The sequence below is a fragment of the Manacus vitellinus genome, unplaced genomic scaffold (assembly GCF_001715985.3).
Source record: "Manacus vitellinus isolate BGI_N305 unplaced genomic scaffold, ASM171598v3 scaffold_22_pilon, whole genome shotgun sequence".
NCBI lineage: Eukaryota > Metazoa > Chordata > Aves > Passeriformes > Pipridae > Manacus > Manacus vitellinus.
Window position 1 is genome coordinate 3,811,011 of NW_021939632.1, and position 26,654 is coordinate 3,837,664.

At 40.1% G+C, this 26,654-nt stretch overlaps 1 protein-coding gene across 1 annotated transcript; it reads left to right on the forward strand.

The window, feature by feature from the left end:
- On the forward strand, positions 1–26,654 carry HACD2 (3-hydroxyacyl-CoA dehydratase 2). Its single transcript, XM_029959893.1, is given in 9 exon segments — positions 1–48; positions 802–1,105; positions 1,108–1,201; positions 7,120–7,237; positions 7,587–7,605; positions 12,932–13,020; positions 18,842–18,963; positions 19,648–19,826; positions 20,506–26,654. Coding segments are annotated over 9 exon segments (1,056 nt in total). The 3' UTR covers positions 20,589–26,654.

Below are 26,654 nucleotides of genomic sequence, written 5' to 3' on the forward strand. Positions count from 1 at the left end.
ATGACATGCATGGGAAATAAACTGAGAATTGTTTATGGAAGTCGAGAAGTAACCCCAGAGAGTGTTTACAATTTCTGTAAGGGAAAAAAAAATAAAAATTCTTCCATTATAGCTCTCCAGAAAGGCAGTTCTGTCTGCCCCAAGAAGGATGCTTGAATGTGTGTTGCTGGGAAAGTTAACGCTCTGCAGGCTTTGCTCTTGTGTGGAACTTCAGCAGGAAATGAGTTACAGCCAGAACTGTGCTCAGCAGCTTATTCACAGACAGAACCACAGAATTGCTCAGGTTGGAAAGACCTCTGCAGATCATCCAGTCCATCCCACCTAGAGCAGGATACACTGGAATGTGTGCAGGTGGGTTTGGAATGTCTCCAAAGAGGCAGACTCCACGCCCTCCCTGGGCAGCCTGTTCCAGAGCTCTGCCACCATGAAGAAATTTTTCCTCACGTTGAGGTGAAACTTCTTGTGTTTTGGTTTATGGCCATTGCTCCTTATCCTGTCGCTGGGCACCACCGAAAAGAGCCTGGCAACCATCCTCTTGGCGCCCGCCTTTGAGACATTTATATGCATTACGGACATCCCTTCTCAGTCCTCTCCTCTCTAGACTAAACCATAAGAGTGATGAAAACCTACTAAATATTCCAAAAATAACCCGACCGTGACAACTAACGCTACTGATGCCTCTAAGGACACGGCAGACCTATTTCTCCTTGAAGCGGGGCATTTTGAGCGATCCCTAGAAAGCGACCACACAGGTCGCTGATCCCCGGACGGGAATCATCACCCAGTGGGCTTCCCGGGAAGGCGGCCCCGCCGTGCCCGGCTCGGGGGCACCGTTTGCCTGCTGGACCAGTGTCCCGCGGACAACTGCCCTTCCTCCGCCGACCGCTGCCCTCCCCGCCGACCGGCGTGCCCTTCCCCGCCGACCGCTGCCCTTCCCCGCCGACCGCTGCCCTTCCCCGCCCTTCCCCCGGACCGCTGCCCTTCCCGGCGCTGCGCGGAGCGCCCGGCACGGCGGGAAGTGTCGCCGCCCCGCGGTTGGCGCGGGAGCGGGCGGAGCCGCGGGAGCCGCGACATGGCGGCGCCGGGTGCGGCGGGAGCCGGGCGGACAAGGGTACGGCGGGCAGCAGGCGCGGCGCAGGAAGGGCCCCGGCGCGCTGGCCACGGGCTACCTCGTTATTTTACAACGTGGTGATGACGGCGGGTAAGGACCGTGCGGGGCCGCCCTCGCGGGGTGTCCCGGCTGCGGCCGCCGCTCGGGGCCGCGGGGCTGAGCTGGGCCGGCTGCGGCCGCGTGTGGGGCCGGCAGGGCAGGGCAGGTCCCCCGCGCCGCGGGGAGCGGGTCCAGGCAGGGGAATGGGGCCTCTCCAGCCGCCGTGCCCGCTCTCCTGCCCGGCCGCCCTCCCCGGAGCCCGTGCGGCGGCACCGCCGGGTGCGGACGCGTGGTGTGCCCGGTGTGCCCCGTGCTGTCGGTGGTCCTGCCTCGCACTTTGGGTGACGCTGAAAACTACCGCCGAACCCTCTCTCGCTGCTCCTGCTGCTAGAGGGGGGCTCCCGTAGGCACACGCACAGCTGCCGTCCCGCTGTCCCGTCTCTCCCCATCCCACACGGACAATAATCCCGGCTGGCTGCCCGGGTGTCCCCCGGGCCTGCCCCTGGAGCGGCCCCTGCCCAGCCTGTGCGAGGCCTCGGCAGCTCCTGGCCAGGTGTGACCCCGCTCAGCGCTGTCCGACCCCCTCCGCAGCTCGTCCTCTTTCTTATGCCCCTTCCTAAACCAGGTATGTGGAACAGCACAAGTGCGTGTTCTTCGGGAACTGCCCTGTTTTATAATTGACACCCTAATTTGCTCTGTAATAATATTCGCATCCAGGCGACCATAGATTGCTGTTCCCACATCACCACGTTTGTGGTGTGGACTCCAGCGCTTTTGAGTTGAGAGATGAACCTAAACACAGGGAATTTATCCACAGCAGTAGTTAAGAAGGCAAAGCTCTTGAGCCCTGTGAGATTTCCCCATGAACCCTTCAGCTGCTCCATAATTTGAGGTTGAAATCTGCTGCTTGCGACATGTGAGCTCCTTGGCCAGCTTGGTGCTCTGCCCTCCCCTGCCTGGCACAGCGGAGGCTGGGGCTGGTTGGTGCTTGTACAGGTGTGTTCTTGGGCACAAAAATAAAAACAGTGACAACTGGGGACTCTCGAGCTAAAGGAGACTACTCCTTTTTTTTTTAAAGTGGCAATGGTGTCTTATTGGAATCCAGATAAAAATAAAGCCATCTTTTGAAAGATTAAGGATATTTGGGTGGGAGGAGAAAGGAGCCTTTAAAATGGATCCCAAATGAGCCTGTTTTCTGCTAGACAAATCCTAGCAAATGAGAAGTTAAGCAAACAGACTAGTCTCACTGTTTTGGGGAAAGGTTAGCATAGAATTAATATAGATACAATTTACTGTAATAAGGCAATTGGACATGATGATTCTTGTCTTTGCTGGTGGCAGCTAGTGCTGTTTCAGCTTACAAGGTAGGTACACTTGTGTGGAGCAAAGGTAGCTGAGCTGGAAGAGCTCAGTTCTCGTGAGGTGTTTGTTACACCCATTACCCAATATCCATGTTTCTGTGAAGTGCTATTGCTAAGCAGGTGTATGGCTTCATATGATATTTACAGGGTATTTCACCCACAGGGGCATAATAATTACCCACCAGCTTGATTTAAGTGAATTCCTTCTTTCAGAAATACTTAATTACCTGAGTAGTACAACACAGTACAGGCGGTCAGTCAGTCTTTTCAGTTTCGTTGTGGTGACCCCGCACAATGTGAACAAGTTCACCTCTCTGAACTCTTCTTAGAAGTAAAAGCATTTACCTTCTGATTTTGCTGCCCATGTACGTTTTACTTACGTTTATAAAAGATCTCAAAAATCTGAGAGAGAAGCTGAGGTATAAATAGAAAGTTTCTTTAGAGGTCATGAACTTTTTATAATGGCAGGCAAGCTCCTGAGCGTGGGAAATTTCTCTTTCTTAGAAGAAAAAATTCAAACAAATTCAACTGTTAGAAACTCAGAAATAAATAGCACAAATCTGTACTTAGCTTCCTGTTGTCATGTAAATTCCTGATTTATACCAAACCTCCTAGAAAATGTCAATCTTGGGTGGGATGTGGCTTATGGTGCTTAAACATGAGCTGCTTTTTTCTGGGCATGTTTGTGATTAGATGATTTCTGGAATTTGGGGAGCTACTGTAGGAGTTTGTATCTCTGCATTGTCTCTCACTGCCCTTCTTTTGGGGTAGGTCACTGGGAGCTCTTGACTGATAATTTGTCTTACAATGGATGAGGATTTTTTGCTTCCCCTGGATACTGCTGAAATTCCACAATATACAACACTGAGCTTAGGAAAACCTCAGTTTCTTCTTATTATGAAGTCTTTTAAAAAGATAGTTTTTTAGGAGTTGGCTGACAGAAGTTCAGTTGTTCAGATGAAAGGATTGACATACAGCTGGTGGCATAAATTAGTTACTGACCCTGTGTCAATCAGTGCTCAGACTTAGTTTCTTAAACTGCACTGCCTTGGAAGGAGAATTGTGAAAACAAAACACCAAAAAATTGAAGGTGCCCAGATGATGAAGTGATGCTGTAAAAGCACAAGGGATTTTCGTAAGTGGTTTGTTTTGTTTTACAAGAGGTGGCTTATAAACTGAAGCACACAACAACATTGTTGTGCAGTAAATGGGTACTAAAGGAAATGTTTTAAAACCATAGTTGCCTAAGTTATTAGCTTTATTTAAAATGGATCAAGTAACAATTAAAAAATCTCAGCATAATTAATATATTTACTTTGTATTTATTTTGCATTTGACTGAGCTTAAAAAAACACAAACGATTCCAGAAATAATAGATCTTATTTCTAATTTTATACTGCAGTGCATGTAGGATATGGTTTCCTAATAATACAATGGCTTTTACAGGAGCAAAACAGTAGAAAAAGTATGGATACCTGTGGATCCCTCAATGGAGCTGCATACACTTACCACCTGGTTCACATGTTTTGGGTGTTTTCTTTCAGAAAAGGGACCAACATGGCACAACAGGGAATAACCAGTCTGGCAGGTGGTTCTCGGGTTTTTTTGCCCAAGGTTCAAACCATTAAGCTGCAGAAAGCTCTTCATTGCTTCTCTTGCATTCCGTCAGACTGTGTTCCCACCCGGTGTGGAGCCATGTAGCCATGCCTGACCTGGCATAGGAAGCTCGTTCTGGAGGCTCAGGTGCAGCATAGAAATTGTTTTCTAAAAACCGTGGTTGACTGAAATCACTGAATAGTTTTGGGCAGGGAGGGAGGGCATGCTGTTAGAGTTGAGTGTAAAAGTTGGATAAGCTGCTTTGAAAGGTGATAATGTTTCTTATATTTAGTCGAGTGCCATAACTAACTGGTACTTCTGGGTGTAAGTAGCTGATGGTGGTATAAACAAGGAATTTTGGAAGGATTTCCATCAACAAGATAGACAATAATGTAATAGCTTTTGAATTTGCAAGGGTTTGTGTTAATCAGTGGTGAGCAAATAGAGTTCAGGGTTATGAGTTTTGTTGTCCACGTCTTCAGTGAGTGGTTGTTGAAGAGTCAAAGTGCACTTCTCCCTTTGCAGGTGCACTCACTGCATAGCTTTGCTGTATTCTCTTGCATAAATGATGCAGAACCTCAGTAAACTTTGCATAAGAAAATGCCTTTTTATAACTGTGAGAGAAATAAAGGGAATTGCACTAAGGATGTAAGCGTGAAGCTTGTCTGTCAGGTCCGAGCAACTGAAAGTAAGAAATTTGCATGTATGCAGTATTCATTTTTCTTAGTTTAGATTAATCAAAGAGTCTGATAATCTAGTCTGAAGTTTACAAGCACAGCAGCAGTAATTTAATGAAATGTAACTCCAATGGTAATTTAATAAAATATGACTCCACCTGGTGTATCAGGTAGGCTTCAGAGTCTAGGTCAGAGAAAGCTGGAAAAACTACTTTACACCTTACCTTCCATGACACAGTGGTGCCTTTGCTCCCCTTTTAAACTCCTTGCCCAGTTTAATTTTCAGCTGATACTCCTTGCTTTCTCCTTCTGTTCCATTTTCTCCAGTCATAGAGAGTGAAGAACTATTTAGGAATCACAGAAGCAGAACAGAGGTACTAAAAGCTTCAGCACAAACTAGGCTCAGCTTTTAATTTTGTGCGGATTAATACTTTGGTCTGTATTGAATGCTTTTTGAAGGACAGTAAAAAAGTACAGTCTTTCTGGAGTCAGTGACCTGGCAGGAGGGTCTGGGAGCCATCGACTTCACCAGGTGCTTGCAGGCACAGTCAAGAACTGTTGTCTTGTGCAACTGGAGAAATTGCTCAATTCAGCCAAATTTCTCAACAAACATTAAAGATTAGGAAAAACAGAGAAACTTGACAGATAAGAACAGGACAGTGTCAGCCTGCTCTGATATCCTGTTTTAAAGAAGCAGCAGTCAGTGTTGCAGGGGAGAATCACTAATACTATAGCGCTTACTGGTTTATTCTACACTCAGGTCCAAATACAAAATTAATCTGATTCATTCTTTGTAAGCAGCAGTTACTCAGCAAATGTTTGCCCTTTGGTTTCACAAGACAGCTTTAAGAGAAATAACTTGTCACTCTGAAAAAGGGAGGGTTTATTTCTCTTTTCCACTCGTCTTCCCCACTCCTGCTTTTCTTTGGTGCTCGTCTTCAAGAAGTTGAGGCAGAAATGAATTAGCTTTCTTTCGGTTCTGCTAACAGATGTTGTTACCAACACAAACTTGGGTGCCAGAGTTACTTATTATTGAAAAATCTGAACTTCACTGTGTGTTCCAAAGAATTACTACAGCTGGGATAATATTTGTATATACTTCGCAATACCAAAGCTAATGGGCTACTTGTAAGACTCTAATATGCTGTAAATGAAGGGAATGGCTTCAACTTCCCTGTTACAAAACCAAAGCTGCAGGCTTTTTTTCTGAAGGGTAAGACTATTGCATAGTTAGGAGACTTGCTGCATGTCTACACACACTTCCACTGAGGTAGATTGTTCTTAGCAGAGGCACTTAGTGACTTACCATGAGGGGTGTGGAGGGAGGTGAAGTAGATGGTGGCTTTAAAAGTAGCTGAGAGTAAGACAGCCAGGATCAGCTTGTGAAAAGTTGGGAAGCCACTGTAAAGGATTTCCCAGTTTTTATTGACAAACCACTTCTCCCCATGTTTGCCATTATAAATTGGAAACTAAAGTTAACTATAGATGCTAATTTCAAATGAAAACGTGTGTGACCAAACTTGAGCACTCACTTCAGTTTTGTGGCTTGCCATAGACTTCACTAAAGAATTTCTGAGGTTATGGGCAAACCCTGACTCTTCTGTGTGTGGTAATGAAAGGTGTTACACCATTGGCCAGGACAAAAAATTTTTAGGTTTGTTTAAGTTACCTGAGGGGAAAATCAGCAGGGTTAGCAGGTCATATTGTTCAAGGTACAGTGGCAGTTATACACACAGTACTTACACAGGTCTAGATATATTTGTGGTTAAAAAGGAAAGCTGGGACAGGAATGGCTGTGCTGCCTTCAAGGCTTTAGCAGGTTCAATTTCCTTGTAGTTATTTATCTATAACTATTCCTCATATACTATATGCTACCAATTAAGGTGGATGACCTATCATAAAGTCTAGGGGTCTACTTTGAAATGAAACATTAAAATGAACACCTTCTAAATCTTGTTTATGCCATGCTGCTTTAAGTTACGGTGTGATAAGAGATCTTTGACCAGCTGTCAATGGTTTTCTGCTTAAACTAAACAGAATGTGATGCTAATCCGTCACAAATGCATTCCATAACTAAATTAAATAGAACTCACTGAAAAATAAACCAAGACATTAAATATTGTTTATCATGTTGGCGCTGAAAGATGCTTAAAAAATGCATGTACATCCAAGTATTTAATGTTTTCAGTGTTGCAAAGGGTAGACAAAAGTTAGTATACTTCAGGACAGTTATGCCTGTTGCTTTCTCAGATACTGAAAGAGGAATTAAGGATTTTTTTTGTATTTATGCTCTGCTTAATGTCTCCTTATCTTAGACATTTTTTCTCTCTTTCAGATGGCTTGTTATTGCAGTTGGTCTCGTTCGGGCATACCTGGCTAAAGGCAGCTACCACAGCCTTTACTATTCAATAGAAAAGCCCCTGAAATTCTTCCAAACTGGAGCATTGCTTGAGGTAGGTGTAGTGCTCTTCCCTCGTGTTACTAATGTTTGCATGAATGTGTTGTTCAGTAGAAATAGGGCAGCCTGTTTTGGACAGTGCCTTCTGTTTTTTTCATTAGCCTTTATGGAGTGATTTGAAAGTAAACACAGGAAATACACCTCACACAAATACTGAATTTTTCCTTTTAGCAAGAGGTGAGGGAACTTGCTGTCTGCTATTTAGCATGGGCAGCAGAGGTAAATATTAAGCTTAATCTTTGAAAAGCAAATATTGAATCTTAAGCTCTTGTAATAGAACTAAATGTGTGTCTAAATTGCTTAATTTGAAATATTAGTGATTTGAATTTTTCTTTTTGTTCTAGATTCTGCACTGTGCACTTGGTAAGTGCTTGCAAATTTTCAGTTTATTATTGTTATAGAAGACTGCAATTTTAGCAATGTATTAGCACGAAAAATGTCATGGTCTGTGAATTGATAGATTTAATCTTGCTTAACTCACTAGTTTTTCCTAATGAGAAAACTAGCTTGAGCTCCTGTCTGGATGTTCACTAGCCACTATTTAAAGAGTAAAATGGCATTAAGGTTCCTAAAACTGCAACTACTAACTTGCTGTTTTTCATGTTTTTCATATATATTGTACAAACAGTCCACATACTGAAGGGTCTGTTAGATTGTGGGTTCATATTGAATTCCTGTGGGGTTTTTTTAATAACCAAGTGAGGCAGTTGGGAAAACTTAAACTTGTATACAGGAATGTGTCAGCAGAGGGCAGTCTGGTTCTGTAGTTGATGAAGTAGTTCTGAACCTCCTGAATAATCGGTTTCTCTGAAAACGCTGTCTTAAAGGGCGGTTTGTAGGCTGTGCACAGATCATCCTAAGAAATTAATGATCATATATGCCCCTCAAATTAATGGAAAGGCTTCTCAGAGTAAGCTATACGTATCATCTACTTGCCTGTGCTGCCAAGGCAGTCCTTACAATGCTGTTTAATTTTACTAAATCTCAGTTACTGGTTTTTACAAGAATAAACCATGCTTTAAAAAAAATTCAGAAATTAATATTAAAATATGCCAGTTTTGAAGTCTTATTTAACAAGTGGCAAGAAGGACAAGTTAAGTCTTGGAACACTGGGAAAAAAACCTTGCAGATAAAATGCTGGTTTTACTGTCCTAAATCAGTAATGCTGTGTTATTTTCTTAAGCTAAACTTGTGTGCAGACACCAATGTTTACTAGTACTAAATCTAAGAGTGTAAAAAATTTAATTAGATTATCTTTTCCTCATACTTATGTCCATACAAATCAATGAATAGCAGGAGAAAGTCCTGTGTTTCACCTTCCAGGCTGATGCAGAACAGCAAGCAAGATGATTATACCAGCTGGTCTGTGAACAAAACTAATAATTCTGGCTCAGTTGATTTGAGATGTGGATCCATTTAGCCCATGTTATCCTCAGTAGCACAATTTAATATTAGTGAAGAGAGCCGTTAGGGGAAGGCTGCAACATTTTATACCATTATTAGTCTATCTATTTGCTTTCCCTAATGAAATTTTTTTACAAAATACTTATTTTCTTATAACTGGCCATGGATTTTTTTTTTTCTGTTAATGGAAACACTTGTCAGCTAAATAAAGAGAGGGACTTATGCACAGCTGGATGCACTGCTGATGTTTGCTGTAGTCCTACTGACTCTGGCAAAAGTTTCTATGCAAGGAGAAACAGGCAATTTGCAGATTCCTTTGCCCCAACTAAACTAATTGCTCTAACTAGAGCTGTAATTCTCCATCAATAGAGGAGCTTATCTGTGACAGATGGCTGTGTGTATCAGCATAACTTTTCTCTCCACATCTTTTCAGCAGAATCTGAAATGTTAGCATCTGTGAGGCAAGTCCTTCAAAATATGAAGATTGATAGGGGAATATCTGTCTAGCATGGTTGAGAGCAGAACTTTGACATGTGGCAAAGATTTAAAAAATTAAGGAGAGCTCACATGGGAAGGAGGGAACACATAGCCCAGAGACCAAGAGGAGGGACCCATCATCATGGCTGGGCTTTGGGAACGAAGATCCGGGAAGGGCTCTACCCACATTTGTTACAGGCACGTTGGTGGCTAAAAAGGCCAATACGAGACAGACATAACTGATTGCAAAAGGCACAGCAGAAAGACTCCTTAGGTGGTATATTCTGCAAGACACAATTCTTTGTGTTGTTTTTTCTCCTCGAGAGTGATCCTGCGTGCTTTCTCAAAAGAAGCAGCAGCGTTATGGATAGTGTGTCTCCAGACCTCCCGATTTGAGGCCAGAGTAGACCAGTTATGGTGATCAATATGGCCGAGGCTGAGATGTTGTTTCAGGGAGTCCTTGTATCTTTTCTTCGGGGCTCCTCTCTTGCTTCAGCCAGTGGCAAGTTCACCATAAAGCAAGATCTTAGGGAGGCGGTGGTCCTTCATCCTGGAGACGTGCCCTGCCCAGCACAGCTGTGTTCTCAGCAACATGGCCTCAATACTTGTGACTGCTGCTTGTTCTAGAACAGATGTATTGGTCACATAATCTGACCAGTGGATGTTTAGGATTGTATAGAGGCAGCGTTGATGGAAGCACTCTAAGAGATGCAGGTGGTGGCGGTAGATGACCCATGATTCAGATCCGTATAAGAGAGTAGACAGCACTATGGCTCTGTAAACACTGATCTTTGTGCTTTTCTTCAGGTGTTTATTTCGCCAAACTCTTTTATGAAGCTTTCTGAAGGCACTGTATGTCTTTGCTAACCTGTTTGCTAACCTGTTGTCTATCTCTCTGTCAATCTTACCGTCCGAGGAGATGAGGCTGCCTAGGTAATTAAACTGCTGGACTGATTTGAGCTCTGATTCGCCAATGGTGATATGGGGATGGAAGACTTCCTGAGGTGCAGGTTGATAGAGAACTTCTGTCTTCTTTAAGCTGACTTCCAGCCCAAAGAGCTCAGCAGTGTCTGCAAAGCAGGATGTTAAACGCTGCAGAGCTGCTTCTGTGTGGGCAACGAGGGCAGTGTCATCAGCATAAAGCAGCTCCCGGACGAGATGGTTTAAGGTCTTGGTGTGGGCCTTCAGTTGCCTTAGGTTGAATAGACTTCCATCAGTACGGTATCAGATGTAGATACCGTCCTGATCATTGAGGTCTGCCGTGGCCCTTTGGAGCATCCTGCTGAAAAAGATTGTGAATAGGGTTGGTGCAAGAACGCAGCCTTGTTTCACACCATTGGTAATTAGAAAGGACTCAGAAAGTGCGTTGCCATATCTGACTTGGCCATGCTGATCCTCATGGAGTGAGATGATCATTTTAAGGAACTTGGAGGACAACCTAAACGTTCCAAAATCTGCCATAGACCTTTCCTGCTCACAGTATCGAAAGCCTTGGTGAGGTCGACAGAGGTTACATAGAGACCTTTGTTCTGTTCCCTACACTTCTCTTGCAGTTGTCTGAGAACAAATACCATGTCTGTGGTACTCCTGTTGGCTCTGAAACCGCACGGGCTTTTAGGTAGAATTCCTTCTGCTCTAGTGGGTATTAGTCTGTTCAAGAGTATTCTTGCCAGGATTTTGCCAGCAATGGAGAGCAGAGTAATACCACGGTAATTTGAGCAGTCTGATTTAACTCCTTTCTTCTTATACAAAGTGATGATGACTGCATCACAAAGGTCTGATGGTAGTTCACCGAGCTCCCAACAGTGCACCACAAACTTGTGAAATTTAGCATGGAGTGCTTGGCCCCCATGTTTCCAGACTTTGGGTGGAATTCCATCGACCCCAGCTGCCTTGCCAGTTTTCACCTGCTGTATGGCCTTGAGGGTTTCTCCTACAGTGGGGGCAGTATCCAATTCATTCTTCACCGGTTGCTGTGTGATGGACTGAATTGCTGAGTCTTGGTGAGTACAGGCCCATCCTGCAGAATCACTGCAGACCCAGCCTTTCTCCCATAGCATTGTTCACCAGTGACTCTCTGGTAAGCCAAAGTCAACGCTGGTTCACTGGTTTTGCTTTAGCCTGCTCAATTCGAGAGACTTGGGACCTGTAAGCTGTGCACACATCCTGTTCTCAACTGGGAACCCACTGGGCCAGAGGAAGCACTTGTTGGGAGCTGGAGGATTTCCTGCTGGAGATGGGAGGCTTAGTCCAGGATCTGGAAGAAATCTGGGCGGGGCTTACTTGCTTCCTGGTTACAGACCTGAGCCCTCTGTCAAGCACTGTTCTAGCATGTGAAGTGTTGTACAAGTGATGACAGATGTTTTTAAAAATAACAAGCTTCAGATTGACTATCAGGTACCTGTTGAGTGCAGTGAGTAAATAATTAGAGGCAAATAAAGTTTACATGAATTGTAGCTGGTGAGTCACTTACTTTGACCTCCTGTTTTTGGCACAGATTGGCATTGTCATGGCTATAATGAAAAACCTTGTTTGTCTAACTTAAGATAATCTTGGATGGTTCCTACACAGTCATTTTGGCTTATTTATAGATTCCTTTGCAGGAACATAGGCTGTCTTGTTTAGGAGGGGATGATCTCAATTGTATAAAAGAAAAGGTGTGTTACTCTCATAGGAAAGAGCCTTTAACAAGTACCGATTGTGATGTTTTTTAGCACCCCTTTAGTGTTGTCTGAGAACGGACACCAATTCTACCCTGAGGTTTTACAACATTTATTAGATTATGAACAATATGTGATAAAACTGGGGAGAACTGTGTTTGTGGGATTTTCCTTTCTTTGTACTCTGAAAGAAGCCTAACATGTCGATTAAAATAATTCTAATGAAATTTGCTTTGGGATTTTCTTATTCTTTCTTTCTCTTCCACTTTCCCACTTTGGTCTTGACATCTTCCTGAGGCTTTTTTGTGTTGTTTGTTGTGATCTGCATTGGTTTTAGAAGCACTTTTTACTGTAACTTAGTAGCTGTACCTGCTCTTGCATTCATCTTCATCATGCTATTGGAAGCAAATAAAACTTTTTGATGCAAAGTTTAGAAATTTTGTGTAATTTGCACTCTAAAACTATTCCTGCTCTGCGAGACCTGAGTATGTAGGATGCTTTTACTGGAAGTTTAATCTGCACCTCAGAACTTGCTTGGAAGAACCAGTGATATCTGCTTCCTTGAGAAATCTTCAAGTTGTTTCTGTACCTACCAATGCATCAGCTATTTCTTGGGGTTTGTTTGTTGTGGGTTTGGGGTTTTTTTGAGTTGTATTTCCAGGAAGGAATTATAAACTTTGTATCTACCAGAATATGAGCTAGATTAGTGTTTCTGCAAAATACTTTTTTGCTTGCTGGTTTTTGGGATATATTCTGCAAAACTTCTTTATTGTTTTTATTTTTTAAATCACAGTATGAAGAGTATCTTCGATATTTTAATCAAAGCTGTTTATTTGAAAGACTGTATCCCAGAAGCTGTTCGATTGAAGTTATCTCATCTTATTCCTGTATTAAGGAATGTGCTGTGATTGCAACAAGACCAATTACTTTTATTTGCATTTTGATGCAGAAAGTCTTGTCAGGGGATTGCATTGCATTAGGCTGTATAAACATATCATGGGACAGACTTAATACTTTCAAATTAAAAAAAAAATTACATACTTTCCTGCCAAAAATTTCAAATAACTAGACTTTGTGTTTTATTTCCCCACCCCTACCTCTCACCCTGGTAGTCAGGACTATTTTCCTAATTGCAAAATATCTTTCAGGCATTGTTCCCTCTTCTGTTGTTCTGACTGCTTTCCAAGTGATGTCAAGGGTTTTCCTGACGTGGGCAGTAACACACAGTGTAAAAGAGGTAAGTCAAGCTACCAAATGGATAGAAAAACTGTTGATCCATTCTGAAAAGCAAGTGTTGATCACTGTCTTATTTTCTTTAAAATGTCTTCTGTTTGTATCCCTACATTTGAAATTGTTTATGTGAATTTCTGTGGATCAAAAGAAATAAAAATAGACCTGAAGGCATCTTTTCTTGACAGTCAAAGAGAGCATGGTCTGATTCTCTCACTGTAAGACATCTAGCTCCTGAATAGATTTTCCAGTCCTTACTGGAAGTTAGAGGTTTCAATGTGTAATACAGAGCCCAGAATTTGGGACAACATTTTAGTACTGATCTCATTAGTGCCATAACTAATAGCAACATCTCCTCTCTGCCCCCTTCCTGCATACACAATTCACTTTCTGTTCCAAGGCTTCTGAAGCTCCCCCTCAGCTGTTTGTCCACAACAGTGCCTTGATGCTCTCCCTTGTCACTCTCCAGGATAATCTTTCCTCTGTCCCTCATTCAATTTTCTTACATTCAAGTGTAGGTGGGTTTTGGGGCCTGTGTGTTATTGCTCATCACACGGTAGTGCTGTACTTTATACAGATCTCTGTAGAACCTTGCGGTAGATTCCATGTTTTTTTTAAATTATTCCTGGCAGCTATTTTAAAATCTAAACATGCTCTAATTGGTACAGGTTATGCTGACTGACTCTTTCATGTCATCTGAAACCTTGTAGTAGCCCAAATATGCTGCATCTGTGCTGGAGTTTCTTCTTGTTAAAGAAATTATCCTTGATGCCAGTGTCAGCATGGGTGCCTGAAATAAGTGACAGTCATCTCGTGTCATTATATTTATAAGATCATTTGTGACTTGACATGGAGAATGTTTAAGGAGCTTCTCTCACTACCAAGTCTTCAGGGAAGCTGCTTTCTCTTCCTTACTCCAAACCTGTTACCAGAGCATCCATCTACATGTAGAGTAATGTAAGTCATTGTAGTTCCTATTAATTAACTGCCTTTTCTGATATTATGATGTTTGTTCACATGAAATCTTAGTTTCATGGTATAAAGCAGAGGAATGTTATTTTTCTCAATAAACTTAAAATCTTATAAATATTTTACTTCTGATGGATTTCCCTTTTGGTGCAAATTGATGTACTTCAGTCTCTGTCAATTCACTGAAATAAATTCTAGATTTTGAACAAAAAAAAGCCATAATTCCAAAACATTAGATTTAAGATACACGTGTAAAATACTTTTAAAGAAATATACTTGTAGTTTTTCTTGTTACCTGTATGATGTTGGGATATCTGATGCTTCATAAAAAAACATTAAAATTTTTTTACGAATTGTCTCCTGGTTTTGAAGTAACCCAAATATTGAAGCTTAGATTGCATGGATTAGAAGTATTCCACATGTTGTCTGTCATCAAAGAAAAGCCTGTAATATGATTGTGGGTAAGGTTTTTTTGAAACTTATGCCCACATTCTCACCGGAGAAAACCGGCGAAATGGGAGAAAACGGGAGCAATGAGTTTAGCCTAACATTCGACTTTTATCAAGGGTTCTTTCAACAATGTTAAATGCAGATTTTTCTTCCTCACACTTGTGTCATCTTTTGGTTAAACTCTCGCAATAGACTATATTATGTGTTACTTTTTTTTAATGTTTTAGAAAGTGGGCATAAGAATGGTAAGGATGAGGAATCCTGTGATGAGTTTTTGACCTGTGACTTAGAGCAAATAAATAAGAGGCTGTATTCTGACCCCTCCCCTTCCCCCAGCCAGGGAGCATGCAGTCTCACCTGGGGAGATGTATTGCAAGTGTCACAAGTGTTCTACTCTTTCTAAAGGGCTGTCTGCACAAGTGAGCTCCATGGTGAAGTCCAGGATTAAATTCTCACACAGCTTTATGGAACTTGTAAGCTATGCAGTTGCATGATGAGGTTCTTGTAAAATAAAATGCAGTTTTTCTCTTTAACTCTTGGAGTGAGACTTGTTCAGTATCTTGCTTTTCCAGACTGTTTTCATATATAATGTAGTTAAAAGAAGAAACGTGTATTGCATCCCTCCTCTCTGTCAGGATACACTTCTAGATATGTGATGTGATTTGAAGCATGCTCCTTGCCACTAACATGTTTGTGCTTTTTGTTGACTTCAGTGCTGATGTGTTGTTAAACTCAATATGAAATTATTTATAATAAATGTTAAAGCATGGCAAATGTTAAAGCACTGCACACTTCCTTGGGTAGCAATGAGATTCCCCTTAACTCCACCATGATTCCACCTTAACTCCAGTTGTTGGTGTAGTGGAGGAGGGTCTGGCACATCATACGGTACTTGTTATCATTTTGTCATTACACCAGAAAGGAATCAGTTCAGTGAATTTTACTGTTTCCCCTACAAAGGAGAGAAGAGCATGAGCAGCCTGGCATGAAGGGCTAGGAGGGTGTAGGCATAGGAGAACAGAAAGTGCCCTTCAGTTCAAAAGATGTCTTTCTGAATTTGTGTGAACAGTGAGATCATCTGGTGACATCATGGCAGACCTTTGTAGAGTTCCATTCTGATGGATAATTCTGTACCCAGTTCTGATGGGTAATTAAAAAATGGTGTCAGCAGGGATTTATTGCTTATCCCATTGAGTTCAGTTACAGATAAGTTGCAGATAAAAATAGTGCATATTTAGAGGAACCTTTCTAGAACACACAGTCTATAGATGCTGTGGAGATGACATGTACAGCATATGGAGGTGGTAATTAAGACTTTAGTATCTACAGTTGTGAATTGATATCTTCAATCTGCAAAGCATACTTACTTAAAGAGGGAAGAACATCTTAATTCATGGTATTTAAGATTAACTTCTAGTAAAGGAAGTCCATGCTGGAAAATTCAGAACTCTTGCTGAGTGCAGTCAAAAAGCCTGATTCATCACTGCTTTACATCTATGTAAAATCTTTTTTTTTCTTTTTTTTTTTAAATTTTTTATTTTTTAATTACTGCACCAGAGAACCAGCGTTTTGGACGGAGATATGCTGTTCCAGCAGTTTTCACGATTACAGTTGCATAGTGCTGCTGGTTTTACTCTTCTGGACTGGATTGCTCAATTATGTGTTTAGCTGAAATTTTCTGCAAATTTGTCAAACTGTTACTCTTAACATGAAGAAATTTCCCTTTCCATACATAAGGAAACATTAAAAACCTCTCAGGCTTTATTTTGTCAACTCCCAGTTCTCATCTTTGCATCTTAAAAGGCTGTGGTTTGTTTTATATTTTAACCAACATTTTCTGCTATTCACAGTATTGAAGATAAGCTAAAGTATATTCAGGACCCTACTTGATGATATATTGGCTTGAAATACATGCCAAAAAATTATGCCTGTTGTATGATTGACCCCTATTAAGGCAGTTGGACAAATAAGGTGTAAATCAAGTGTAAAATGTGTTTTGACTTGTGTTTAATGCTTCCTTGAAAGACTGGCATGAAAAGAGTAGAGGAAGAAGAACTGAGTTCTGAGGGCAGCATTGGGTTCAGTGGTTTATTGAAGGTCTACTGTGTCTTTGCTGTATTATCCCCCTTATTTTCAACCTGGAAGAGGAATGATGCAGATGCAGCATTAGCAGTGCCTGAATTAATAAGACTGTTTTGTAAATCAGTTCCCAGGGGTTTGATAATGTGCATCTCAGACATCTTTATTTGAGCTACTGAAAAATTGTCAGTGCTTGAAGAGATATTCTAATAGCAACAAGCAACAGACTTGTGACAGATATGAGTGTGTAAAAACCATACTTTTTAATGATAACCACCCATTTCCAGTATTCTTTCTTCCTTAAATAGGGACACAAGCTATAAAGCACAATCAGTAATGCTTTAAGTGACCTTAACAGGGTTGTGTGTGTGTTTCATAACGATGCAAACTGTTTTAATAACTTAAAGTACGTGGGGAAGACTAGACCTGTGAAGGCAGTGTTACAGAAGTCCTGTGACAGACCTGGATTGTAACTGCCAGATTTTCTACTTCCACCTGTATCATTCACTGTTAGGTTCTTGTCCTTGCTCGTGTCCTTGGATGCTACTTCAAGCTAAAAATTTTTGTTTCTTGACTTTACTGATTCCCACAGCTAGGGAAAGAAAGAAGTGGAGTTTCTAAGTAAGGGTTGAAGTCCATGACACATTTAGATGAACTCACTAAGCTGCTACTCCCAGTTTGACCAGAAGATGCAGCTGTGGAGTGCTTGTGAAGCACGTTGCTCCTTTGGAACAGCATCATCTATGAAGTGTTGTTAGCTTTTCCCTGTTAAGAACTAAGTCTTGCTTATGAAGCAGACTTCAAATAGGATTAGGATTCTGTAGCGATGTAAAAATAGATTTGGACTCCTGTCTGAAAATCTTCAAATAATTTTTGGATTTTGCTCTTTTATGATGATGCAAGGTAGATTAATATATAAATAAATTTTCAGAGTTTCATGTGTAAAATGAACAAGGTGTGTTTGCTGCAAAATGCAGTAGAAGTGACCTGAAGTGTTACATGCAGCAGAACACAGACTAACAGCAGCCCTACATTCCAGGATAGCTCAAGATTTATGTACAAATTTTCCTGGGTTTTGCAGTCTGTAACAAAGCTTTCTCTGGGTAATCCTCATGACTGTTTTCATACAAAAATATATGATCAGTCCCCTCCTATTATTTTTGTTCCTTTTTTTTTTTTTTTTTTTTTTTTTTCTGGTACATGTACTTTGCTCAAGATGAATAGAGTGCACCACCCACACCTACAGACTTCCTTTTCCCTTTTTTCAAGAGTTGGAGGAAAAGAGAAAATGTAGGCCCTGTTGTTGAGCTCTTTTTGTTCCCACGGTTGAGCTCTTTTTGTTGGAGCTCAAGGTACTTGTACAGCTGGGAAATCTGTTGGAGGCTTGAAGGAGAGGGGAAAGACTGCATAAAAATCATGTCTGTTCTCTCAAGAATTTGTAGTGCCAGGCGTGTGACCCCATATCCACCACTTAATCACTGTTACTCCATCTGAAACTTGAACCTCATAATGATGATCCAAAATCTAATAAATATAACAATTCATGTTAAAACACATGCTTCTGAAGATTAACCTTCAAAATATGGGGAGAATCAAAGCTGGTTCAGTGATGTGTAACTGACAAAAGCTCCAGGAGGTGTAAAGCAGTGAAACCTGAAGCAGTGCCTTGAGTGTAACATTAGAGGAACTATGCTAGATACAATGGGCAGAAAATGGAGCAAGGAAGAGCGAATCACGTAGTTGTCAAGCTTACCTGAGGTGAGACAATTTGAGCTGCTGTTTCGTCTCTCCTGCCAGCCTTGATTCTGGTGTTAGCTCTTTTGGTGCTGCTTAAAAGTAGGGCCCAGTTTCTCACCTGTAGGGAGAGGAAAACAGGGTTTCTACTCAGAAGTAGCATGAACAGGAGCAGAATACAAAGTGTAAATGAGATATCCAGTGTAAGAATAATCATCATTTCTGCTTGCTGCACTAGGAAACAATCATAGGACTGAAATAGGAGTTGGTACTGTTCATGAATGGGAAGAGTTCTGAATTATATTCAGTATTTTCAGGATTTCTTGTACCAATTTACCTTGCTCAGAATGTGAGATCTTAAGTTACCTGATCTCGAAGCAGAGCTGTTCTTAAGCAACTAGAAAAATACAGAGCGTGATAAGAAGGTTTTTGTACTGTTGTTACTAATTTTGCTTTTAAGCTCATTCTTGGAGTCTGTTCTCTAAAATGATGCAGTAAAGCAACCCACGGGAATTGATTTCTGTGAGGTTTTCTTGGGTCTGGTGAGTAACTGGTAATGCTTGAATTGATACTGAGCTTTCTTTTCTTTCTCACAGGTACAAACTGAAGACAGTGTCCTCTTGTTTGTAGTGGCCTGGACAATCACTGAGATTATCCGCTACTCTTTTTACACGTTTAGCTTGTTAAACCATCTCCCTTATCTCATCAAATGGGCCAGGTTGGTAGCACAATAGAAATCACAGCCTTAAAGCACTGATTTGACAGAGATATTTATCCTGTAAAATAGCTGCAGTACAAAAAATTAGATTTTGCCTTGAGGTAATTGCCCTGTTTGTGAATGTGACTTCCCAGCTTCTTTCTAGCACATTTTGGAGTTAAAAAAGATCTATTTCATTGTAAGCTGAAAGAGTAGAAACTGATATTTAACAGTAAGGGGTGACAGTAAGGAAATGGATATTTAACAGTAAGGAGTGACAGTAAGTAAACTGACATTTAACCATAACTGTTGAATCCAAGGGTTATTCTTGAAATAATCTTTAAGCTCATTGATTAACATCAACTATATTTGGCACCCTTTTCAGTAGTATAATGACCTCCACCAAAGAGTAGTATAATGACATTCCACCAAATGAAAATAGTAAATTTGGAGGGGGGAAGAATAGTTTTACAGGTAATATTTAGATTCTCAAAGGTAATCTTTATATATTTCACACTATTTGCTGATTTGGACACTTAGCTTGAAATAACGTTCACACCTTGCCATGCTCTAATCAAATAAGAACTAAGGAAAATAAATACTGAGTTGAGAATTTAAAATTTGAATATCTATAATATCATTTAACAAATACTTTGTCAGAGTTTGTTGTAACTTTTAATTCTTTCTGTAAATGTTTTATTCTAGGTACACTTTGTTTATAGTATTGTATCCAATGGGAGTCTCAGGCGAATTACTCACAATATATGCTGCATTACCCTTCGTCAGGCAGTCTGGCTTGTATTCCATTAGTTTACCTAACAAGTACAATTTCTCTTTTGACTACTATACATTCTTGATCCTGGTTATGATCTCTTACATTCCAAGTAAGTATGAATTTGTTAGGTTTTTTTACTATTACTAGCTGTAATGGAAAAGCTAATAATTGTGGGATTAACATACATATAACTGATTTAGGCTGTTGATGACCTTGTTTAATTTTTGTACGGTTCACAAAGGTTGAATGCCTCATGGAAATTTTAGCTTTTGCTGTTTATGTTCCGTCCCCTACTTTGTTGTTCTGCAAACAGACTGTGTAACGTAATCTTAGAAACAAGAGGAGAAAAGGCTTTGCGTGGAGGATAGAGAGAGAAAAGAGGCACCAGTTCATATAAAATGACATGTATTCTGAAAAAGCAACACTAGAATTGCAAGAAATGAAACAAATCTGGAAATTTCATGCTTTTGGAAAGGCTTTTTCCTCCCTGCAATCATTTTTCTTTCTGTTGTGTGCGTGTCATCTACTTGTACAGGCAGAGTTAAATATGGCATTTTGCATTTCATTAAAAATGTGATTGCTCTAGCAAAAAATAGATAATACCTGAAGCCTAAGAATCATAGCACTTCTTTAAAGTGTAAAAGGCAATAGATAACTTGAGCAAAAAGTGGATAAGCATGTTCTCTTTTAATGGAGAACTAGTGACCTTGGCTGTGTGAATCTGCATCTCACATTGACTTGCAAACCTCGCTTCAAACTTTATTGACTTGAATCTGTTTTCTCTTCAGTCTTTCCTCAGCTGTATTTTCATATGCTACACCAGAGGCGAAAGGTACTCTCCCACACTGAAGAACATAGGAAGTCGGAGTAATTCCAACACTTTTTCAGAACTTTTCAAACATCAAAATGCTGCAGTTTTTCAATACCCAGCACATTTGTAAAGAATACCAAGATAAGTCAGAGGTAAAAGACCAATAATTTAGCAAGAATAACCAATAAATCTGATTCCACTGAAATCCCAAGTGTAAAACATTGAAGTATTCTAAGCTTAACAGTGCTTCAGAAAACTTTTAAACTTTATATGGCTTGGCAGTTAACATTTTCCTTAAATGATGTGCTAAATGATTTTCATTTATTATTAAATGCCTGAAGGTTGCAGTATGAGTGATGAAGTTGTACCCACTAAATGCCTGAATTGGGATTATATTACCAATACCTCTTTTTTTTAAGTGCTTGACTGCATGCCAGAAACTGTATGTATTGCTGTGAAAGCAAACAATATGCTCTGGAATATTTCAGGATAATGTCAGAGACTTCAGTGGAGAATGTAATCTGGCTAAAGTGTTTGAATTTAGAAAGGTAGGTTGTGTATTTAAAAGGTGACGGGAACAAGAACAAGAAACCAATTACGGGAAATGAGGGGAATGTAGTTCTTTAGGAATTTAAACAGTACAGTGTCTGACCAGAGTGTGTTCTCTGAAGATCTTGTTTAAGCTGAGTACACAAATGCAAATGTTAATTCAGAGGCGGTAATGCTTATCTGAAACATTAAAAATCCTTTTAATTACTGCATCCCTGGATACTTTTTTACATATTAAAAAAAATTAAAAGTAATACTAACTATAATATTTCTAGTGATACCGGTAATGAATCTAAACAAGATAAGGAGGCAAGTCACCAGAAATGTGTGCAGTTCTCCCTTTTTTACTTAAATTATCATCTTTAATCACTGTCAGTGATACTCATCTTTCAGTGAGGAGGACTATTTGGTCTGCTGTGGAATTATCTGGGGGCCTTGTTTCTCAGCCTAACTTTTCTTAAGTGACTGGTTTGTATCACTGTGGCACATTCAAGCAGGCAGTTCCAGGCACTCAGCTTCTGAAGTGTTGCAAAGTCATAAGCTGCTCTTTTGAAAACAGATTATCTCATGTGTTACATGCTGCTTTTGCAGACTGGACAAGCCTTTCGTCATCTGTTCTCTTTGAAGAGTGGAAGAACACAAAGTTATATTTTCCTTGGTGCTTCCTCTGGGTTCTCTGGCTTAGCTTTCCCTTGGGAAGGTAAAACAGAGAACAAGAAAGCCTTGTAGTGAGGCAGAAAGCACTAATGCTGTGTGAGTAGTGCCCCAGGTTATTAAGAAACTTTTGACGGGGCCAAAAGGGTAGGGAATGGAAGGGGCAAAGGGAGCAGGGAAATGAACAGATACCCAAGCAAAGAGAAAAGGAAATGTAGGTTATGGCCTTTGCTCTGTTAGGAATTGATAGCCCAATAGTGTTGTGTGAACCCAGTCAGGGTCACTAGACACCACCACATGGGCTTCTCTGGCTTCCCTCTTACAACATTATGATTTGGTGCATCAATGAGGTGTGACCCGTACCACGCTACCTGCAGTACTGAGCTCGTGCTGTGCCTGCCAGCACCTCCCCCTGGACGTGCTCAACACATCCCAGCTCTCCCTAAACACAGCCAGTAAGTACTGAGGGCACAGGCTTTCTTTTCTAGCACTTGGGAAGAGCTGGATTTACAATTATTTAGGTTTATGCTTGTCAGAGCTATATTTTTTAAAAAACTTTTCATTTTTCAGTAATTTTCTTTGATTCCATCAAAAGGTTTGAATTTTCCTAATTCTCAGTATATAGCACATTTCCTGTTTAGATACAAACAGGGCTATAATAAGCAGAGAGAGGGTAAGAAACAATAATAATCTTTGCTTCTATTTTAAACACTTTGGAGCCTATTATTGACTATTCAAAAATACAAGAGGCTGTACCAAGGTGGGTGTTGGTCTTTTCTCCCAAGTTACGAGTGATAGGACAAGAGAAAAGTGCCTCATGTTGCACCAGGGAAGGTTTAGATTGGATATTAGGAAAAATTTCTTCATCAGAAGGGTTGTCAAGCACTGGAACAAGCTGTCCAGGGAAGTGGTGGAGTCACCATCCCTGGAGGTATTTAAAAGAAGTGTAGATGTGGTGCTTAAGGACATGGTTTAGTGGGACTTTGCAGTGTTAGGTTGGACTTGATAACCTTGGAGGTCTTTTCCAACCTAAACAATTCTGTGATTCTATTACTGTGGCCATATACAGCCTCAGACTGGTTTTGGATTCGAAGATGCAACAGTTCAGTTAATTTCTGCATTAGGTTATGTGCTTTGTTGTAGTCATCTGAGAAATGTTACATTATACTGAACTGTTTGAAAGTGTAAATTTCCACCTCCGAACAAAACATCTTTTGCTTATACTTGCTGTTAAAGAAAGTGATGTCAGTATTTCTGAAGGATGCCATCTAAAAGATCTGATTTCCTGATGTACTTAGGTTATTGGATATTGTTGATGCTCAGCTCCTGAACTTTCTTAATTTGATTTCTGGGCCCAAATAAAAGATTTGGTTTCAAATTTGTTGGTCCAATTTGGAGGAAAAAAAATGACTGTGTAATACTCCAATATGAAACAAACTGCTGGCTCTGCTGATGAGAAAGATATAGTCCAGATCTGTGTACAGTACAATCAGATAGCACTGGCACCATGGAAAAGCAGAGCGTGCTGCCAGTAGGGAGGAAATTTGTACGACCAACACCTTTACTGAATAAGCTTTATCACGGAATATTTACTTTAATTGAAAATATTAATTTACCACACAAATGCAAATAAACTGCAGACTTTTTAAAGAAATTGCTTTGCTAGTAAGAAATTTTATCAGCAAAGTTGATTTATAAATTATACTCTGAAGTATGAACATGCAGTTAGTATGTACAAAAATTCAGCACTTCATCTTGCAGTGCTTTTTCAAGTTTATCTTCCCTGGAAATCACTGGAAGGTGATCTTGAGTGAGAACTGTAGTGTGATGCCCTAATCCTCTTTGGGTTGTTCCTATTGACTTTGGTCACACGTGTGGGGTTTTTCCTCATAAAATAAGAAATTTCCCCTCATCTGTCACTGAAGTGGTGATGTGATTTGTGTGAACTCTATAACAGAAGCTTTGATTGGTACTGTTTGTCACAAATGTAGAGGGTTTTATTTTCCCCACAGACTATTTACTTAGCTTGCATGTTCTCTATCAGCATATCCAAACCAGCAGGCGTTCTCTGCTTTGGTGTCTCTGTTGTGTGCACTGGTTCAGTTGACAGCACTTTATGTTCTACCATGCTGGCTTTGTCTGAGTTACTCACTACCCTCTAAAAGACCAAGGCTCTTACCAGTGTATAGTTTACAACTGGAATTGTAGAAATGTTCATATTGTAAATTACAGTAAGATGCAGGTTACAGTGCAGATGAATTGTAATTTTTCACAATGTGATGTTTCTATTAAAGGTGGGGTTTTTTGTTATCATAATGAAGGTTGACATTTGTGTGGACCAATCTGCGGTGTCATTTGAAAACCTTTTTCAGCTTAAAATTTTCATGAGTATACATCAAATCATGCATTTTGATGTATATGTCAGTGAAATTTGGGTGAAAACTATATACAGTCATTTTTGTATTTTTTTCTATGTTGTGAAGAATAAAATTGTAATTTTATAAGTCTGATTCACTAAGATTATTATAAGTTAAATGTATTTTTTGTATATTTAGGAATCTGATATTACCTGGAGCTCTGAAAGATGAAGCATAGACTTTTTATGCATGGTTGAAAGATATTTCAACTTGATAATGCAGTGAAATGGTTGGTATGCTAAAATACTAGTCTGTGTTGTTGCCTTGTGAAATTGATTCTGTGCTCTCTGCCTGGACTTGGCCTACTGATCAGTGATACTAATTGCTATAATCCAAATAAAATCATTCTGAACAAAATACGTTGTACTGTTACTGTTTAAGGAACAAAAGCAGATATTTTATAAATGTGAATTAGGACTGTATTTTTATTCATTTGTATATAACATGTACCTTGCAATTGACAAGATTTTTTTAGCATATGTAACTCTGGAGCTCAGGCAAAAGAATTAGGAAACTTCATACTGTTATGAAAGCTCTGCCTTTCACTTTCAGAAGAGGTACTCATAACAACACATTAACTGTGTCAGCACTCAGACTTACAGCTTCCTGAAGGATCCTCAATAGAATGTGAGCTCTTTGTTTCCCTGTTGTCATTTGTAGTCTGGATGCTGATGGTTTTCTACAAAAACAAAATCGTTTGAGTATTATAAATATAGTGGAATGCTTAACTAATGCAATGGAATACTTCAGAGTTCATCTACTAAATATAATATGTCTGCTACCACGGCAACGTTCTTAGCATTTTTAACACTTCCTGAGAGAGATTTAAAAACTGTGTCTAGATGGCATTAGTGCTCATGAATAACGAGTTATAATCCTCTAATAGGAACTGAGTAGTAGTTGCAGAGTGAGTGCTATTATTCTGGCCATATGCTTGTCATAAGATTGCACAACTACAGTGATTTTTTTGTTGCTTGCAGCCGGGATGAACTGATGTTGCCGTGCCCAGCATCAGCACATGTCCTACGCATGATGGCTGTGACTTAGCACTGCTGTGTAATTAAAAACTCCTCTTTGAAATGTTACTCCGTGAGTGGTGGTGCCGAGATCTGTTTGTGCCTTAGAATAACTTCTGCTGGTTATTTGGGTTTCCTCTTTGCATTTTGAAAACAGTATGTGTGGAAACAGTTCTAGTTCCCTAAGGTAACATTATAAAGTATGAACAGCATAAGGACTCTGTGTTTGCAAGCAGTTTAATATCACAATAGTACATAAGGCTCATCTTAAATAAAGCACTGGCAGTTCTTGACATTAAGACTTGAGGAAGAATCTGTGCTGGTGTGCTGAGTATAAAATAAAAAGATGTGAATATCTGTATGATTCATTTGATATGAACTGAGCATTTCTGCAGTTGGGATTGATTGATTCAAACCACCCAACTGCTTGGGACTTTGGCTCAATATCAAGTAGCTTTTAAATTCTGCTTCCCATCTCCTAAACAGATACTCTTCCACACTTGTCAGAAGACTTCTAAAATTAGTAAGAGAATTAATAAAGCTTCTGAAAGGCTACCTTTGAAACAGTTGGAATTTCAGATGTGGGTGGAAAATTTAAAACTCTTAATACTGTTGATCTCTGATCTCCAGAATAATACCTTACAGATGGGAAAGAGCCTAAAGCCCTTTTTATGTCTTCACAAATTAATTGGGCATTAATAGTTTGAGAGGTGTGTTTTTCTCTTTGATGTGCTGACATAGATAATGTGCTAATATTAGGGAAAGAGATGTTCCTGTCAGTATTATATCTTAATTTTTCTAGTGGTTTAAGTAGATGCATATTATTTCAATATTCCACTATAAAAGCATAATTCACAATACATAGAAACACTTCCATGTCTAGTTTTACAAACTCAGTGTCACAGCAAACTGCCTCTCTGTAGATTAAATTTATTTCATATAGTTTATACATAAGAATTTGACATTGCCTGGTACTACATGAGGATGATATTATTGGGAAAGTCTTTGGTGGAAGTTTTTGCAAAGGCCTATTCAACTGAATTGCATATTCTCCTGTCTTATTGACTCCTGCTACAGACAGTCTGCACAGTCTTCAGTGAACTGTTATCACTTGCAACAAGTGTACATTAAAACTTTATTCGAACAGCTGAACTCACAGAATCATATTTACTGTGTAATCTACATTCAACCTCTTGGGTAATACAGTGGGTTAGTCTCATTCTACAGAGTGATAATCTGAAGAATAGAGAGAGAGAGATAGAGGCATTTCAGGTATCTTCTTTAAAATTAGTTGTAAGTTGATGTCAATTTAAAGGTCAGCCCTATGGTTTTTTTCTAGCACGCCTACAGAAAATATCAGTTGTGGAGAGGATATAGGAAGTGGAGAACCTTCCAATCAGCCTAACCCTAGGTTGCTTTTATGAAATCAGTTTACCTGTTAAAGGTTTCTTTGGGTAAAAGACAACCTCTTCACTTACTGGAGGATAAGA